General features: G+C 41.0%; 1 protein-coding gene across 1 annotated transcript in view; it reads right to left on the reverse strand.

Annotated features, from left to right (window-relative positions):
- The window catches only part of LOC121364561 (cytochrome b-245 heavy chain), a 22075-nt gene extending 9541 nt beyond the window's left edge, over positions 1-12534 (reverse strand). The window contains exons 1-6 of the mRNA XM_041487942.1: positions 12415-12534; positions 9898-9993; positions 8395-8505; positions 4902-4986; positions 3814-3959; positions 2833-3023 (exon numbers count right to left, since the gene is read on the reverse strand). Coding sequence (XP_041343876.1) covers positions 2833-3023; positions 3814-3959; positions 4902-4986; positions 8395-8505; positions 9898-9993; positions 12415-12459 — 674 coding nt within the window. The 5' untranslated portion in view covers positions 12460-12534. The remainder of the gene's footprint in view (positions 1-2832; positions 3024-3813; positions 3960-4901; positions 4987-8394; positions 8506-9897; positions 9994-12414) is intronic.
- Positions 12535-17851: the final 5317 nt, after the last annotated feature.

Genomic DNA, 17851 nt, shown 5'->3' on the forward strand with positions numbered 1-17851 from the left:
CCAGTAGCAGAACTGGTGCAGAGAGGTAATTTCAGTTTCAAGGGGCAAAAAGCTATTCTTCTTCTTCACTATTTCCTGCCTCTGTCTGGAGTTCTGCCAACCTCAGGATCTTAGTAAAAAATTTCAGATTAAGGTCTGTTGAATTTTCCCTAGAAACTGTCTGCTTCTGATCAGGCTGGTCAGTTTTATGCCAATGTGATTCTTTGATATCTTCTCCCCATGAATTCTCTTTCTGCTTTTCTAGCTCAGTACCTGTGAACTAGACAATATTTCTGATATTTCAAAAAACCCCACGGTATCTAAGCCATATGCATGCCTAACTTTGTGTGACAGATTTTTCAGAGGATTGTTACAAAACCACTGCTCAGGGTTGAGAGATATTGCTCATAAATATTACTAATTAACCTCTTCTTCATTAAATGTTTGATTAATATCCTGTCTGAAAAATAAAGGGAAGCAGTGACAGTGTCCCAGCAGCATCACGAGTTGCAATTTGCAGGAACATCAGCAGTTACACTTCACTTCCCCACTAATGACAAGGGGTTCAGCTGAGCCATTTCTGGGATGAGTTACAGGAACAGGAGGAACCTATTTCCCCCACTGCCCACCCCACTGCTTAAGAGAAAGGGGGCCTGGGGGTTTTTGCCTTGCTCTATGCTCTGTTCAAGGTTTGACAATGTCATGACCCTGTACAAGAGAAATAAAAAGCTTATTTCCCCTTATTAGTCAGTGTAGATGCTCTTTCTAGTACTGTAATTAAGCTTTCAGCAGTATAGCCTTGTAATTACTTCTTTTTTTGGCTAAAGGTTTTCCTTTAACTCCAAAAGAGTGAACTGCACTTCTGTACCCTCTCCTCTTTGCATTTACTGTGTTGGGAGATTTTGGACATTTGTCTGTGACACAGAGCTCAGGCACAAAAACCATCAGCGCTTCAAAAGTGCTGTAACAGACAAGAATTACAGTAGAGTCAGAGAATTAAATCACACAATGGTTGGATTGGAAGGGACCTTAAAGATCATCCAGTTCCAATTCCCCTGCCATGGGCAGGGACAACTTTCACTGGACCAGGTTGCTCAGAGTCCAGTCCAGCCCGGCCTTGAACAATTCCAGGGATGGGGCAGCCACAGCTTCTCTGGACAACCTGTGCCAGTGCCTCAACACCCTCACAGTAAAGAATTTCTTCCTAATATCTGATCTAAACCTACTCTCAGTTTGAAGCCATTCCCCCTTGTCTGTCACTCTGTGCTCCTGTAAATAGTCTCTCTCCATCTTTCTTGAATCTGCCCCTTTGATGCTGCCAATAACCTTTGACTCAGCTTTCTGTATATACAAAGATGTGTGTTTGTAGAGATTAATGAGAATATGTGCGACAGCCTTCTGTCCCCTGAGATAAAATGGCATTTATGCCTCTTCCTAACATGTTGCTTTGAGATGTCAGTTCATACTCATTCCATGACATCCATCTTTGCACATTTGAGATGCCTTCCCTGAGTGTAACAAGCCCGTCTCATATTTTCTCTGAACTCAAAATGTCATTATTACCTTGAAGGCCAAATAAGTGAGGTCACTGAGTTCACAGCTGGAAAGCATCCTTTCCTCTACAGATGAGAATATTGCTATTTATATCTGCTTCCAAAAGATAGCTGAACTTCACTGACAACCACTGCTGCCCAAACTCTTGCCTTTTCATTCCAGTACAATTAAGATGATGGGAGTGCAGTGAACACTGAAGTAAATAAAAATTCAACTTTTATAAAATATGTACTCCCCACTGACCTCTGGAAAGGGCAATGCTTGCTTTCTGATAGCATTGTGTAATAATTACTAGCAAGTTTGGACATTGTGTCAGTAACTATACAATATTTGCTGCAGAAAACACAAACCACTTTTTTTCCTTCCACAAGTTTTGCTCAAACCGTTTCCTTGTTATGAAAGGTGGAATGAACAAATATGCTGGGGGTGATTCCCATCTGCCTTCTATTTTTGTTCTTCCTGTTTTACTTTGATTTCTGTCTTTTTAATGGCACTAATGGACTGTAAGGAAGTGGTTTTGAATAGTCATTTTTGCTGGGTATTTTTAAAGCACACTTTCTATTGCATGTAGAACTTCCTTTAAAATGGGCAATGTAGTGTAATTATGAACTATTTAAATGTAACTTGGATACTTGAGTATTTTTTATTTATTCACCAGTTTTTTTGTTTTATAAAATGGATCTAAAGTTCATTTTTCTAAGTGCTAAAATTGTGTTTGTGTAGTGCTAAAACTGTTTCATTAGGCTTTTCAGCTCTTTCAGAAAAAGATATGGAATGAAGCAACAGCAGAAAAAGAAAGTTAGAAAACCTTCCAAATGACTATTTCTAAGCTGAAACAGCTAAAAATCTATTCTTAAATGCTGCTGATATTACAAGTTCATCCAAGCCTGAAACATAAATCTATATTACTATCGTTTTCATTATCCACTGAAATTCTAGACTCTATGTAATTTTTATACTGAGATCTCCTTACATGAATGTGTGTGAAATTCCTTGTAGGAGAGAAAGATAAATTAACAATTAGAAACAGAAACCTTGGAAAAGAGCTTTGCAGTTAAGATATCAGAAGAAGTTGAGTGATAGAGAGCTTAAGTATGCCAAAGTCACATGAAACCTGTGTGAGGACAGCTTGCTGCAAGTACCACTGAGAGCTTCTTGACTCTCAGAGCCTCTATTGGTCCATCACTGCCATCAAAAACTGCTGCTCAGTGAAAGAAGTCCCCATACTCATGTTTGAAGGGGGCTTTAAATAAAGATTCAGTAGTTATCAGATATTTTGTGATAAGTGCAAATACTCACCCAGCACCATGGATGACAAGGCCAATAAAGAAGATGACAAAGAGATGGTGGGTGTACCAAAATACTTCAAAATATGACCTCCGGATGGTTTTGGTGGATGAGGTGATGATGAGGATGAGGGCCAGTGTGATGACAACACCAGTGATGCCAGCCAAGTATGTGAAAGCCACATAGAGGCCCCCAACGGGATTCTGTGAAACAATTGCACACCTTGATCTAAGGAAAGGGTTGCACCAAAGCAGAGCCAGTTGAACCATCCCTCACCAAACCCTTTACTTTGTTATAAGTGCTTAAGTCATCTGATGCCAAAATCCCAGCTCATTTTTGTTGCACTGCACATTTACCTTTACTAAGGAAATTGGAAGTAGAGAGAATGTGTTTCCCATGAATTAACACACCAAACATGGTTTCTTACTCTGCAATGGCTCAGCAAGACTGCTTTGGGGAAGGTGAATACATTTGCACAGCTCTGGTATTCAGAGCTGGAGTCCTACATCCATATTTCAGGAGCTAAATAAAAACTCTCCTTTCCTCTGTTGTTGCACAGCTGTGGGACTCATAACTCATGCGGAGTTTGGAAGCTCAGTGCTCTTCTGAGAAGTAGGGAAGTACTTTCTTTTCTTTTTCCCCACTGACCAGAGCTTAAACCACCCAACTTCAAAACTCTTGCCTTTATTTCTGTGTACCTTTCTGAGTGCCATGTCTAAGTCAGAACACTGCTTTACAGGATTTTTGCATAATGTTTTAGATTTTGAAATCCTCAAGTGGAAAAGTTTAAAGTACTATCAAAGTTCAAAGCAACTACCAAAGCTCAGCAGTGATATTACTGGGAAATATAGAAGAATGGATTCTACAAGGTTTTTCTGCAAGATGGCCCAAACCCAGTCTGTGGACACCTGAAACAGGCACTCTGCTCAAATGGTTTGATATGATCACCTACACAAATGTAATGATGACCCTTGGGAGTCTGATGTCACTTACAGCAATGGTTTGTCTGAAGAAGTTGACATAGCTTTCCTTTGGTTTGTCTCCAAGGCCAGAAAGCACAGCTGCCAGGGTGCCCTTCTCTTCAACACGGGCTTGCACACTCCACTCCACGTTGAATAAGTGTGCAATAGTGTGAATTGCTAGGAGTGACAGGAAAGGAATAATCAGTATTGACCACAAGTACTTGGCGTCTTGAGGGAACACCTAAAACTTTGTCACATTTGTCAACTGCTGTTTAAGAGCTCTGCTGCTCTTGCCATCTTCACCACCATTGTGGATCACTGATGTGTTTTACTGTTAAAATTTTACCACCTGAATTTTACAATTTTTGGGCGAGGAAGGGAAAGAAGCAAAGGGAAATTCTCAGTATATTTTTGTTCAACAAAGGCTTTCAATAATTCAAGTAGTAGTACCCCAACATATGGGATACTGAAACATGGAATGGCTTAAGCTATTTGTCAGGATCATCCTCATCCACGACTTCTGTAAAAGAGCCAAGAACTGAATCTGGATTTATTTGGGGTCACATTTGTTAGTGCTTTTTTGTTCTGCAGTTTTGCTAATAATCATTAGTAATATTCTTTCTGAGCTGAATGCATCCAAAAACCTAAACCAGCTGAGATGTTCGCATGAATTCCATTTTATGTTTTTGTAGGGTAAAACTGTACAATGCTTTTCAAGATTTGAACCACCTCCTATAAGCAAGTACTTATTTATCTTCAAAACAGGTCCAAGCTTTTTATATCCTTTTTAAAAAAGAATTTCTATTATTTATTTCAGACATGCCAGATAAGAAGTCTAAACAAGAATTAAATCCAGCATATCCAGTTCTCAGGACATTGCTAAACACTCTTTATTAAACTATCATAAATAGTACTGACAGTTCAAAATAAAGGTATTCTTTCTTATCTTTTGCTCTCTGACAGCTGGCACATATCTGGAAACTGATTTAAGCCTTGGCACACACTGACTCCTTTAATGAAATCCGGTCTCTGCCCATATTCTTAAGAACTTGAATGTCACCTGGATTCCACGTAAAATACACAGAAAAGCAATAAACAAAGAAACATTAGAGCACCAACCAGTGTGAAGGGCAATCATCCAGGCCACCATTTTGTGAAAGGTGAGGTTTCTGTCCAGCTGTCGCCTGATACGGGTAGAGCAGCACTTTGGGTAGAAAGAAAAAGGTGTTTGAAAAGGTATTTGTGTTGTCTGTGCACACTTTTTAAAGGCAGGGACAAAAAGAGAATCCCTGAGCACATTGGTGACATTGCTAGGAAAAATTTAGAATTCCAGAATATAGACAAAAATATTTTCCCTCATCTTTCAGAAAACAGGAATTCCAGATTATGTTTTAACATGTCCCCCTAAAACATAGTATTTGATAAGGAGAAAAAATTTAACATCCAGTGTGACAATGGAATACATTTTATCTGTTTTAAATGGTACATTATAAACAAAATGAGGGATCACAGTCTGCCACGGCAGAGTGAATGCTTTGGTAGCACCAGGATCCTATTGTGGTTCACAATCTAGAAACAAGCTGTAAAGTTTGGGTGTAACTGTCTCAGGGAGATCCCACCCCAAATCATATCACCTATGGCAAGGATATGAAGACATTCCTTCCCCAAAATATTGAGTTTACTTCCCAGGTGTTCGCTTACAACTTGATTTTGGAGTTACCCAAAAAACCCCAGCAAAAATCTCTGCAGATACAAACCAAAGAAATTAATTCTCAAGAAAAACAGAATAACATTTTTGTTACTAATGATGATGGGTTCCTAACAGACCCCATATGAACTCTGCTGCAGTCACTGGGAGTTCTCCTAAAACCTTAAGTCCCTGTAAAGCTGACATTTGCTGTCTCCACACAGTAGAAGGCATGACTGTCATGTGCTGTATGTTTGCATTGTGTTTGCTGACCGGATAAGGGAACAAAACACTATGCAAACTACCACAAGTATTTCCTCACAAGAGACAAACACTGGGGCTGCCAGAATCACTTCAAACTATAATAACAACCAGGAGAAATGTGGTCTTTTTGTATCACCTATATTGAGAAACAATAAAAAAAAATTGTAGAATGAACTGTAGCATAGTGAGGCAGTGCTTGACTCCCCTGCAAAAACCACTTGATCCAAGAAGGGAAAGCCAAGCAATGGCAGAGGACTCCACATGCCTTCAGTCATGTGGCTCATTGGCAACAGTTAATACAGCAATGATGGGCATGCAAAACACAACACAGCTATCTTTTCAATTAAAAAGGTGTAAATTTATTACAAATAACTTTGTAAGACGTGATTTCTGGGTGGCAGGATGGAGAGGGCAAGACTTTTCTGTACACTCCCTTTGAACACTGTTTGAACAATTCTTTCTTCTTCTTGACCCCCATGACACTGCTGTTGGGAAGGTCACTATTCTTCCAATAAGTTATTTGACATTTAAATGATTTTTCTTATAGACCTTCACAGTAGTTACCTGCAGAGCATAGCTAATTAGAGACAACAGCACAACAAGCATAAGCAGCTGTCCCCCTGTGCCAAGGCCACCACAGCACTGCCACTGCCAGTGGCTCACTAGGTTGTGTGTGTTTTTGCTTAAGATCTAAAATCACATCCTTCCTGAGGTGTAGCTTTACTGCAAAAAAAGCAACTGGAGCTAAACAAACACCAGCTGTCTAAGAGTCCTATTCTATGCCCCTCCCTGCCCTACTTGCTCACCCTCAGAGCCTCTTGCTTCCTCATTCCCAGCTATCAGCAGGACAGCGAGCTGCCAGCAGGAATGGAACTGTATCTCCCTGCCTGGACTCACTTTTATCTGGGTGTAGCCTGAGTGCCTCTGCCACAGTGCCCAAGGCAGAAGGACTGACTCTGCACTTTGAATCTGTCCCCTACAAAGAGGGACAGATCTTGGTTAGAAAAGATCCCAAGACCTTGGTTAGAAAGTTAGGTTATGCATGCTAGGAGAGGATCAGTTCAGGACAAGTAGCACAAAATCCCAGCCGGAATATAATTCTCAACACGCAGAATCAGGTTTTGGCCTTCCAGTAGTGTCCATATATATGCCCAGCTCTTTCACTGCTTAGAGCTCAGAAGACCTCTGCCCAGCTTGCTTTCACCCAAACTCAAAAATGCCTTATACGATCATGGGCTCATCATTATTTTCCAGCTGCATTCACCCATAGCAACATTAGTCCTTTCTACATTTATGTTCATTATTGACTTCTGCAGCCAGAGGAGTCAGCTCTGGATTTTGGCTGATACTTGCTGATCTGCCTGGGGAATAACAATTTTAACCCTACAGCTTCATTTTCTATCCTTTCTCCTTTTACATGAATGGAGGGTATGGCTGGCTGTTTTGTAGCATCTCAGGATCTGAAGGAGTATAGGAAAAGACTGGAAGCCTAACATGTATTTCCAATTTTATATTCCTAATGTTATTCCTTAGAAAGGCTAGAGCACTGGCCTTGCTCATTAATGTAATTTAAGAGTTTAATGTGGCAGGCACATCTCATTTATTCAGCCACACTCATTGTGGGGATGCATGCACTAGATGGAAGTACAGCCTATTTTGTCTCTGGTTATTTTCTTATTGCTTCATATCCCACTTTCTTCCCTTAAGAAGGACTGTTGAAACACTGCATCTATTTTATCACTTCCTCTTCTGCTCTGCCTTTTCAGCCCCTGTAGGCTGTCTCATTTGCATTAAGAAATTTATACCGGGTTTAGAGATGAAAAACAACTTCTGGGAACTGGTTTTGTTGACCGTGTTTATGTTAAAAGTGCCCAGAAAGAAAGGAAGAATCATTATACATTTGGAAGGACAATTAAAGAACTTGAGGAGCATATTGCTTTTTCACTGGACCATGGCCTGCATTGTCTGCATTATTTCTGCTGTAATAGCCAGAAATCAAGATTTTGGCAGTGTGATAGTGCCAGTACTATCATAGGAAGACTCTCCAGCTGTCACTTAGGATAAGTTGTCCTTTTCTTAGTGTCAGCTCCTCAGTGCTGTGTATAAAATTTGTATTTGAGACCTCAAAAAAGTCAAAAGGTGTGTGAACTATTTCACCTGAGATGGAAATGCAATTCAGACAAGATAAAATGTAATTTATGAGCCAGCTGAAAAAAGTCCCATTCTGAAAGTTTGTAAAAGACTACATTTACCTTAAGGACTGAGAATGCAAAGACAGACAGGGGCTAGTATTTCCCTCTCTAAGTGAGTGTAGCATCAGTGACAAACAGTGGATGTGTGTGAGCACCAACAGCTTCTGCCAGCCAAAAGAGGGACTTTGCATCCAGGGCAGGACCATGCCCAGGAGGCAGCTGAAAGGGGAAGACTCAAAGGAGACTAATTCAAAGCTAAACTCTCAACAGAGCTCTAGATATCCCATGAGCATTAGACCTCAGTCTTGCTCATAGCCAAACCCCAGCTTATCTGCTTCTCATAAAAGGACATCCTCAAAATACAACATATTTGGGGAACTTGGACACGGTTTCTCGGTATATTTGCAAGTCTGTTTAGGTATGAAAGATAATATCTTTCATGAATTTTGAAATTCTTTCCTCATCTTACCGCACTGGATCCTCTGAGGAAGGAGAGCAGGTTTCGACATACTGGCAGCAGAATCAGCATGCAATTGAAATTCAGGCAGGCTGCAGGGGCCCTTGCAAGAGCCAGAGCACGCTGTAATTAGAGAGATGCTGTTATTAATTGCATTACCTAAGACATTATCCAGGGCATGGACAGGCACAGATTTCATTCATGTATTATATCATAACTGGTAAAGAGTGTGAGATCTAGAGTTCACATTTACACCGTGAATATTCAAAGGGATCATTCTCTGGTCAAGGCAGAAACACATGTGCAGGCAGAACACACTCTGCAGACAAACAGACACCTCCTGTTTTCAGTTTTGAATTAAAATGGTTGTATAAAAAGCTGCCTGTCACATTTGGCACTCAACAGGCAAAGACAGGTGCAAATCTAAGCCATTAGTAGTTTTGTGTCCCAAGGCTGTAAAGAGTCTGTGGTTTCTGTTGGTGGGGGTTATGGACAGCTTATAAGAGAAGTGGTTTAAGTTCTCTGTCAGTAAAGGAGTCTAGGGAAATTTGTTGCCTCAGTTTTTAGGAATCTGTTTCCTTAATGGTGGTCTTTACACCCTTAATTATTTAATATTTTTGAACTGTTTGAAATGAAGGAAAAATGACCATATTAATCAAAATGCAATGAAGGGAAGAAAAATAATGTTTGCTCTCCTTGCATGGATTGAGACCCTTTTAGGTTTTAGATCACAGCTGTTTGGGTTTACACTAAGCTCTGCTTATCCAAGCACAAGTCTCTGTGACTTCAAAGGCAACTGCATCATGACTGCAAAGCACAGGATTTGATCCACAGACCAGAAGCTGTGTGCAGGATGGGATTTCAGGCTCTGTAGAATTAAACCATGGCTTAGCAAACCTTCAGCAAAATGCTGTGCTCTGTAATCTGAAGCTTAGGCTGATTTTTTATGTCTGTGATCAGGGTTTTAAAATATATGAACAAATTAATTTTCCATGTCAATTGGTCATGACCTGTGGTAGCTTTGGAAGCAAGTTTGTAGTAGGACTCAATGCAGTTGGATTACACGGAATAGCCCAGGATCCAGGATCACTTCACTACCTGATTTCCACTCACATTCTTGATGAATATATGAATGATGATTGCTTTTCAGAGCCAATATCTTTATAAACTATTCATGCTCTGAAAAATAATTGCAAGGAGAAATGACTGCACAACAGTTCAGCAGCAATATTTTATTCAGCTTTTGCTTAATAAAGTAGCCACAATTAATGCTTAATTTAATTACCAGGAGCATAATTGTTAACTGAGAACATCTTTAGAATGGGATTTCTCTATTTTGTGCACCAGCTTTCTGTTCAGAAGCACTGAACATCTGCCTGCATTCAGTTATCTGCTTGCATGGGACTTCTACATGAGCCTGCTGCTCCAGCCACTAGATCCAGTTTTGATCAGCTAAAACTATCAAAAACTGCTATGTGCTCTGTCTCTGCCAAAAGAATAATGTCTTGTACTTACGCCAAGGAGCACTCTGGTGTAGAAGAATTTTGGTGGGACATCATACACAAGATAGTACCACCAAAAGAGGAAGACATTTAAGCCCAGCCACACAAGCTGAAAGAGAATTAAACAGGAAGCTTACAGTTTGTTGTTAGAAATAATCCATCTGAATTTACACAGTTCAGATAACAGTCAGTTACTTCCCTGTGCTCCTGTTTGTGCAGAGGGATGTACTGCAGGGTATAAAGTTTTCAGCAAGGATGATAGAAATCTTTCTGGCCTAAACAGACTGATTTGTAACCATAGGCTACAGGAATGGCAATAGACCAAAACACAGCAATGTGCAGCTGAAATGTTTTCATGGGTCAAGGAGTTTAGGGTTGGTTGTATCAGGACTGTCATATTACAATTGTTTAATTCTGAGTCCAGTTAAATCTCTAAATACCATGGAAGGTTAGGGACTCTTCCAAATGGCAGTTCCACAGGTATGTGAGAGGAAGACCTGGAAGCTGTAACAAAGAAGCTTGAGATCTAAATTTAGATGGGCTAAATTACACATAGGGCTGAATTCAAGAAGAGGGTCTGAAGTCAGCCAGCAGGGAATATTCAAAAGAGGCCCTCTGGTAGCATGTAGGCTACCTCAAACCAGGCTTCTTTGTAGCTGTACTGCAGAATTTTCTCACACATCTTGAGATGCAGGTTTTTAGGGAAAGACAGCTCTTAGGCAGCTACAAGTCCATCTGGCAAAAAAGGTCATAATGAATCTGCATATTTGCCCTCCTGGAGCTTGCTGGCTGATTTCACATCCCATATTGAAACATATCTGTATCACTGCACTCAGTCTAGGTAGTTCTACTAAGTGGCGCATGAAAACAGAGAAAGTCTGAGAACTGGGAGAAAGCCCAGAAAAGGTGACATTACACCCCCTCACCCCTCCTAACCCATATATTTTGCTAATTTTTTGGCTCAAATAACACTGTAAAAAAACTTGGGTTTATTACAGATCCTGAAAATGTAAATAAATACTGGGAAATGAAGGGATTTCCATCAGGGTAAGGCAGTATATAGGAAATCCCCAAGTCCTCATTAAAACACCAAGTTCATCTCAGGATTAAGTGCTCAGGACACTTATTGAAAATGACAGTGGCACACTCTGGCACTGTGTTTCTGTTTTGTTGAGGTAGATCAGTAGGAATTGTGTCTATCCTGTTTTTGTCAAGCACTGGACAGCCCTGTGCCTGCTCAGTGTGCAATAAAGGTGTAGAGGCTAAATAAGAACACTTGGGTAGGGTTTCCAGTGATCTGTCCTTTCAGTTGTTTTCTTTATAAATATGTCTGTTAATTTCCTTCCCTATTACCCTCACCTTGTTATAGCTTTGAGGTTCAAAAACCAAATTCCTTATTTGAGCAAAATAAAGGCCTCTTACTTAATTATTTTAATATTTCAGTTCTGGTGGGGAAAAAAAAAAAGAAAAAAAAAAGCCAGAATTAATCTCTTGGCAATTTCAACTTCCTCAAGTCACTGAAGGTGACAGCACACACTGTCACTCCCTTTCAAAGCACTGAAGTACCACAGCTATGGGATTATGTTCCTAAATTACAAGGTCATATGCAAGTACTGACTGCTGATAGCAGCACAAATACTTCTTGGAATAAAGATGCTCACATTTCAGTCACCAAAAATATACAAATTCTATGCCTTCTTTTTCTTCCTCTCAGTATTTACATCTGCTTACAAAAGGTAGCAACAATACCTGAACTGCTCTTACATTTTGGTTTTGTATATGTTTTTAATACATATATGTATATGTATATAACATATGTATAGAGGTATACCTATATGTATATGTGTATAATATATGTATAGAGGTATACCTTTAGCCCTTGTGTCACAATGTGAAGTAAAAAAAACCCACTAGAATACAAACTTAGTTTTCTTCCAGGAGGACTGCCCTGCTTACTCTTTAGCTCTTGTAAATGCAACTGGGATTTTCCATACTTTTAAATCTTGCTTAGAATTAATTTAACCTACTTTCATAGCCCCTCTATGCAAACTGTAAATAAATTCAATTGAAATAGTAGTTGTCTTAATAAAGGATTCATGAATCTCTGTTCTAAATCTCTGCTCTCTTCTCCCTTTAATCTGACATTAATAAATATTTTATACCATCAAGACACTGCTTTCATTTAGACCCACTTCTGCTCATAAAAGTGCAAGAAAGGATGATTGTTTTATTTGCTTTCTCTGTTGAAGTGCATGTAGTTAAGTGAGCTTTAAAGCTGTTTTGCTTAACTAAAGTATTTCTAACAAAGCAAAGTTAATACACGATCATTTCTCAGTTAACAATGAAGCCTACAGCAACTGAAATACCAGAGAGCTCCTTAAAAATTATTCCCTTGAAGCATTACCCTGCATTTGCTGCCCCAGTTTCAGCATAATCAGGTGCATCTTCCACTGGCACAGTGAGAACTGCTCAGCACAGCTTTCTGCAGAACTTTTCACTGGACACAAATCACAACAAAAATTGTACTTACAACGACGAAGATGGACAGTCCTTCATTCTCCACCCAGTTCCCCATGGCTGCCTGAGATGTGTGTGCACAGCAGCCCTGCTCTCTCTGGGACAGCCTCTATGTCTTCTCTCATGAGGAAGTGAGAGCAAAAGGTTGCAGCACCCTGTTTCCTTTCTCATTCATTTGGGAAATAAGTTAACCATTTAATCACGACCCCAGTTCTGTTTCAAATATGTTTCTATCATCTCTACATATAACATTTCATAACTCAAACACATATAAACTGTTGAAATAGACTTTTTCATTGTGATACAAAGGATAGAATAAATTATACAACTGGTCAGGTCTTCTGCTAAAAAATGTATTGCCACTTTATATAACTTTTAATGCTGAAGTGTAACATTGAAAGCACAGAAGAGTTACCTCTGCAGACCTGTCTCTTTTTTAATCACCTCAGGACTGAGATGCAGTTCATTATGATCTTTGTTGATAAATAATCACTATTACTATTTCTCCCCCAGTAATTCAATGTCCACGGAAACTTCAAAGTGTAATCTAACATTCCTCTTTGTCTGGTACATTCAAACGTCACTAAATTCCTTCCAAAATTCCTCTCTGTTTTGGCCAAAACTGAGGACAAATGTCACTGGATAGGCTTTTTTTCATGGTTTTGAGTCTCGCAGAATCCACTTTGATGGCCATCCCAAATGAATCACAGAATTGTAGAATGATAGGATGGTTGGGTTGGAATTAACTTGGAAAATCATTTACTTCCAATCCCCTGCCATGGGCAGGGAGGCTACCCACTAAAAGGCTGATCAGGGCCCCAACCAACCTCACCTTGGATGCTTTCAGAGATGGGGTAACATTTCCAGGGATGCTGGATGTGATCAGAGGGTCTGGTTCCCATATTTTTGTTTATGGAGGTGGCCTCTGGAAGTTAAACAGCAGGGAAGGAAAGGAGGGGGTCAGTTCTGATTTGCGGATGTCCATTCTTGCAGTGAAGACAAGCCTTCTCTCTCTGACCAGGAATGGCAGCGTTCTCACTGCCTTTTTCTTCTGCCTAGCTCAGGGTGAGTTACTTGTGCCTTCTCTGGGGTGAGCCAGTGCAGGTTTCCAGGATGCTCTGAGCTTCAGCAGCTTTACCTTGCCTGGAAGCTCCTCAGGCACCATAGCCCCTGAAACATGGATTTATTGACTCAGGAGGTTTCTGGCAGGCTACAAACCCAGAAGGGGCTGATCTTGGATCAGTCACAACAGTTGCAAAGTCTGAGGTCCTTCTGACAGCCTGAACACAGATCATGAAACAGAGTATATTTCAGCTGCCTTCAGCCTAGCAATTATTAAATGCAGTAGCTGATTTCACTGCCTGAAGTCAAAAGAAAGGGCAGAGGTGCTGGGCCCTTCCACAGCCAGTGCTGTTGTGCTGCTCCCTGATGCCTGTGAGTTGTGCTGTTACCTCTGAAAGTGACATGACAAGCACAGCAAACTTCGCCTCTTCCTGCAAGTGACAAATTTGAGTAGAAATGGTACCAAAAGTACCCACTCATCACCCCTGATTTAATTCTGATTGTTTCACCTACTAAATGAATGAAAACATTTTTGCTATTACAAAAACCTGAATGTTTTATACTTTGTACTTATTTGGAAAATGCATCCTGTACAAGAAAAAAACCATGTTGTCAGCTGTGTATTAATTATGTAGGAGAGTAAAACTGAAGTATGGAAAAAATTCAATGCTATCTCACTCTGTTTATAAAATTTGCTTCAAGCTACTTGATTACACAAAGCATTTTTCATCCTTCTTAGTGCTCAAAAGTTCAGTCAACACCGATCCTTTTTCAGCATGATAGTATTGTAAAAGTATTCATGTCTCAGGGTTCTTCCTTTCCTCGCAGTAATTTTTTACCTCATTGCTTAGGAATTAATTTAGCTCCTCTCCTGCTCTGCACAATAATGGTCTGTGTATTGCTGCACAAATTTAATGCCAGGTGTTGGCAATCAGCCTAGGGATTTCACACATGTCCCTAAAAGGGACAATGAAAAATTCTGCCAGTAAAAACCCCCAAAGAGAGGGTGATGTGAAGAACAGAGTGAGAGATCCAGCTCCTCCTTCTTGTGCAGCAGGGGGAAAGCCAAGCAGAGACCTTGATTAACCTCTTCAATTTTGTAGCCTGAAGTCTTTATTTTGAATGCTGTGCAATCACTGTTTACCAACCTTCCCTTGATCCTACACCAAAGAGGAAGAAGCAAACAAGGGACTTGTCAAGCTGTCCTCTCTGAAAAGACTCTTCACATGCAGCCTGAGGCTGTCACTCTGTGCGCCTGCCTTCACCCCAGGGAATGACAGCCTGAAACTTCTGCTCTTTCTGTTTTGTTTACAAAATAAGTGATTCCAAGCTGAGAGAGCAGAAAAGAGGATAGACATGAGCCAGGGAAAAACATGTCAATGAGACTCCAATGACTGGCAGATCCTTCTAGGTCCTTGCTTTACACTAACTCCCAATGCAATTCCCTGCTCCAGTACTTCCCCACACTGTCCTTTGAAGTCATCATGAGAGACCCATGTGCTGTATTAAAAAAAATCCATGTCTGGTCCAGATGCTGCTTGCCACACCAGTCTTGACTTGAAGTCAAGCAGCACCACCACAAAATGTACCAGAATGGCTGCACACTGCTGTGTTATTGGAAGGAAGAGACACCACCAGCAGCATGTCCTAAGTACAGACAGAAATTTCATCTCAGTAAGCAGTCAGTCGTTTCCAGGAAGAGAGGCAACAGCATCACCTCCCATGTATAAAGGCAGAGGTAAAATTAACCTGCCTTTGCATAGGACTGAGGGAGAGGGAGCTCAGATGGCATCCTTTGGGCAGGGTACCAGCTTTATCATCTGCTAATGTGGCTCTGGAACACAACCATCACCTGTTTGCGAGACTTCTCTTCCCAGGGCTGCAGATCCACTTCGTTTACACGTGCTGCTGATAGCCCAGGGTAACTTTGCCTGGAGAGAGGGACTCCACCAGCGATTTCCCGCTCAAGAAAACACCTCGAAAGTCGTGAGAAGAGGCACGGCAGTCTCTCCTGTGCCCGAATCACACGGGTCGGTGGTTCAGCAGCCCCGCGGTGCCACCCGCAGGCAGCGCCGGCCCGCGCCGCTCCCGGGGAAGGAGATGGAATTCCGCTCATCCGTCCCGAACCTTCCCTCCGCATGCCCCTGCCCTCGTGTCTCCTTTCCTGCTGCATCCCTGCTCAAAACCACCTTCCTGCTTTTCCCTCTCTTTCAGTGCTGGGCTGTCAAATCCCATTTCTAATTAGCAGCTCCTGAGCACAGTTTGGGAAAGGACTTCCAGAGCTCCTTGGCTCACTTTGTTCTTCCCAACAGGACCTGCTGCAGCTGTGTTACTCCTGACACACGTTTGCATCCCAATTCCACAACCAGAAATAAAAGAAGTGCCTCCCAGCCTGCTAGCTCATGCCCATGCTATCAGTATAACTCCACATCCACAGAAGTATTCCAGCATCCCCCTTCACAGCCAGGAACAGCCCCCAGGTGTGAACACCTCAGTGCCCAAACCCTGCAACACAGGGCAACACTACAGGTCTCTATAATGCTGCAGTTTGTCTTGTGAAATGCAAAGGAGTGCTGTGATAATTCTTTTGCTGATTTTTCTCCCTCCCAATCCTCAGTGTGGATGTGTGGGGGTGACCCAGCTCTGTCAGCAGATGACTGCCCACAACTGGACACCTGAAAGACACAGCCTTGGTTTTATGCCCATTTTCAGTAATATCAACAGAGGAAACACTGAGGAATGATGTCATATTTAATGGATGTGTCTAAGCAAGATAACATGATACAATAAATTATGGCACCAAGGATGAGGCTTTTGCTTTAAAATTATCTTCCAGCTAGATTACTAAAAGACAGTTCATCCTTGTGCCAAGATTCAGCATGAAGCCTATATGCTGCTAAATCATACCTAAATTGCCTCTTATTATAGAATTACACTGCTCCAGCCACACAATTGCTGATTTATATGTTTCCCTTCATTCATTTGTCTTGACAAAGCTTTTTTACTTCGGGATTTTCCCTGAAAACTTGGACACTTGCCTGAGACTATCTCACAAACCCCTATCTGGCTTAAGTTACACTCAAGAGAAGTTTGGAAGCATCCATCCATCTCTTTGGGATCAGTGAAGACACAAGTGTCTGATAATTTCTGTGTCCATATTTTAGGTTTTGAACTGGGATGAATTTCTTCCAGGTTAAATTACCACTGGATGAGTTGTTACTAAAGCCTCCTGTTGTAAGACTGTTTACAGCAGTTTATTCATATACACAACCCCCTTCCTCCTAGCATATTTAGCACTTCCAGAGAAATCACTATGAAAAACAAAACTTCAATGAGTGCGTTAGATTAAGGACTACAGTTTCCACAATATTATTTATTCATTTGATTTCTTGTATTTATGACTTCTTAAGTTTTGATTATTTAATCATATTCTGCTATTTTCACTGCTCAGGCTTTCAGGGGAGCAGCAAAAGGCTGGAGGTACCTCATTTTTCTCTCAGCTGGATTTGGAGATCCTCTCACACAGGCTATGCCAAAGCTCGAGAAGCTGTGTCCACCTTGATCAAAATCACATCCATTGACTGCTAATTACAGTGACTTATGACACCTTCTTTTGTATTAAGGGCCACAATGTCGTCTCACTGAGACTTTTGCTACCTGGCAAGGAGAGTCTGCCAAATCGTACTCCAATCCTGTGTCAGTATTTTCTCTCCCCATACAAATACACTCCTACACATGCTAAAATTTCATATAGTTTTCTATTACACTAGAACTTCTTTTGAATGAGTGAAACACTTAAGAATATAAACAGTTTGTTGTTTTTAATTTTAGATCTCCCACGAGTAAAACTTCTCTTTCCCAGGTGATTTTTTTTTTCTTGCTTGAAGAGACAACTGCTGTTGTGCCCTGGGAAGAACAGTGATGTATGGGTTATTAAGGCAGCAGCTTAAACACATAAGCCCTTGACTGCTAAAGGACACTGTAGGGCAGGTGATCAATGGTTGATGGCTAATGAATTCCTGCTTTGTGCCCTTGGGGGCTTCCACTGCATTTTGGGCCAATGGTAAATTATGGTGAAGAGTCAGCTGTCACTGGCTTCTGAGCTGTCTGATGAGTTAATGCTACAGCACTCTGCAGCCCTCCCTGAATTTGCCTTACCATCAATCCTCATGGCACAACACCCACATCCTTGCTGAGGCCCATAACTCATGGCTAGGCAGAAGTAATTTTTCACTTATTACATTCCTTGCCTATTCTCACCTGTCTCCTGTAAAGTTTTCCCTTTTCCTTTCCTCTGAATCTGAAGAAGCTTGGTTCGTTTCTGATCCACACACCCAAATCACCATGAACAAGGCTTAGCACAGCCAGTGTCCCAGGTTTCTCCAATC

This window comes from Pyrgilauda ruficollis, unplaced genomic scaffold (genome assembly GCF_017590135.1).
Source record: "Pyrgilauda ruficollis isolate IOZ18807 unplaced genomic scaffold, ASM1759013v1 scaffold85, whole genome shotgun sequence".
In the NCBI taxonomy this organism is placed as follows: Eukaryota; Metazoa; Chordata; class Aves; order Passeriformes; family Passeridae; genus Pyrgilauda; species Pyrgilauda ruficollis.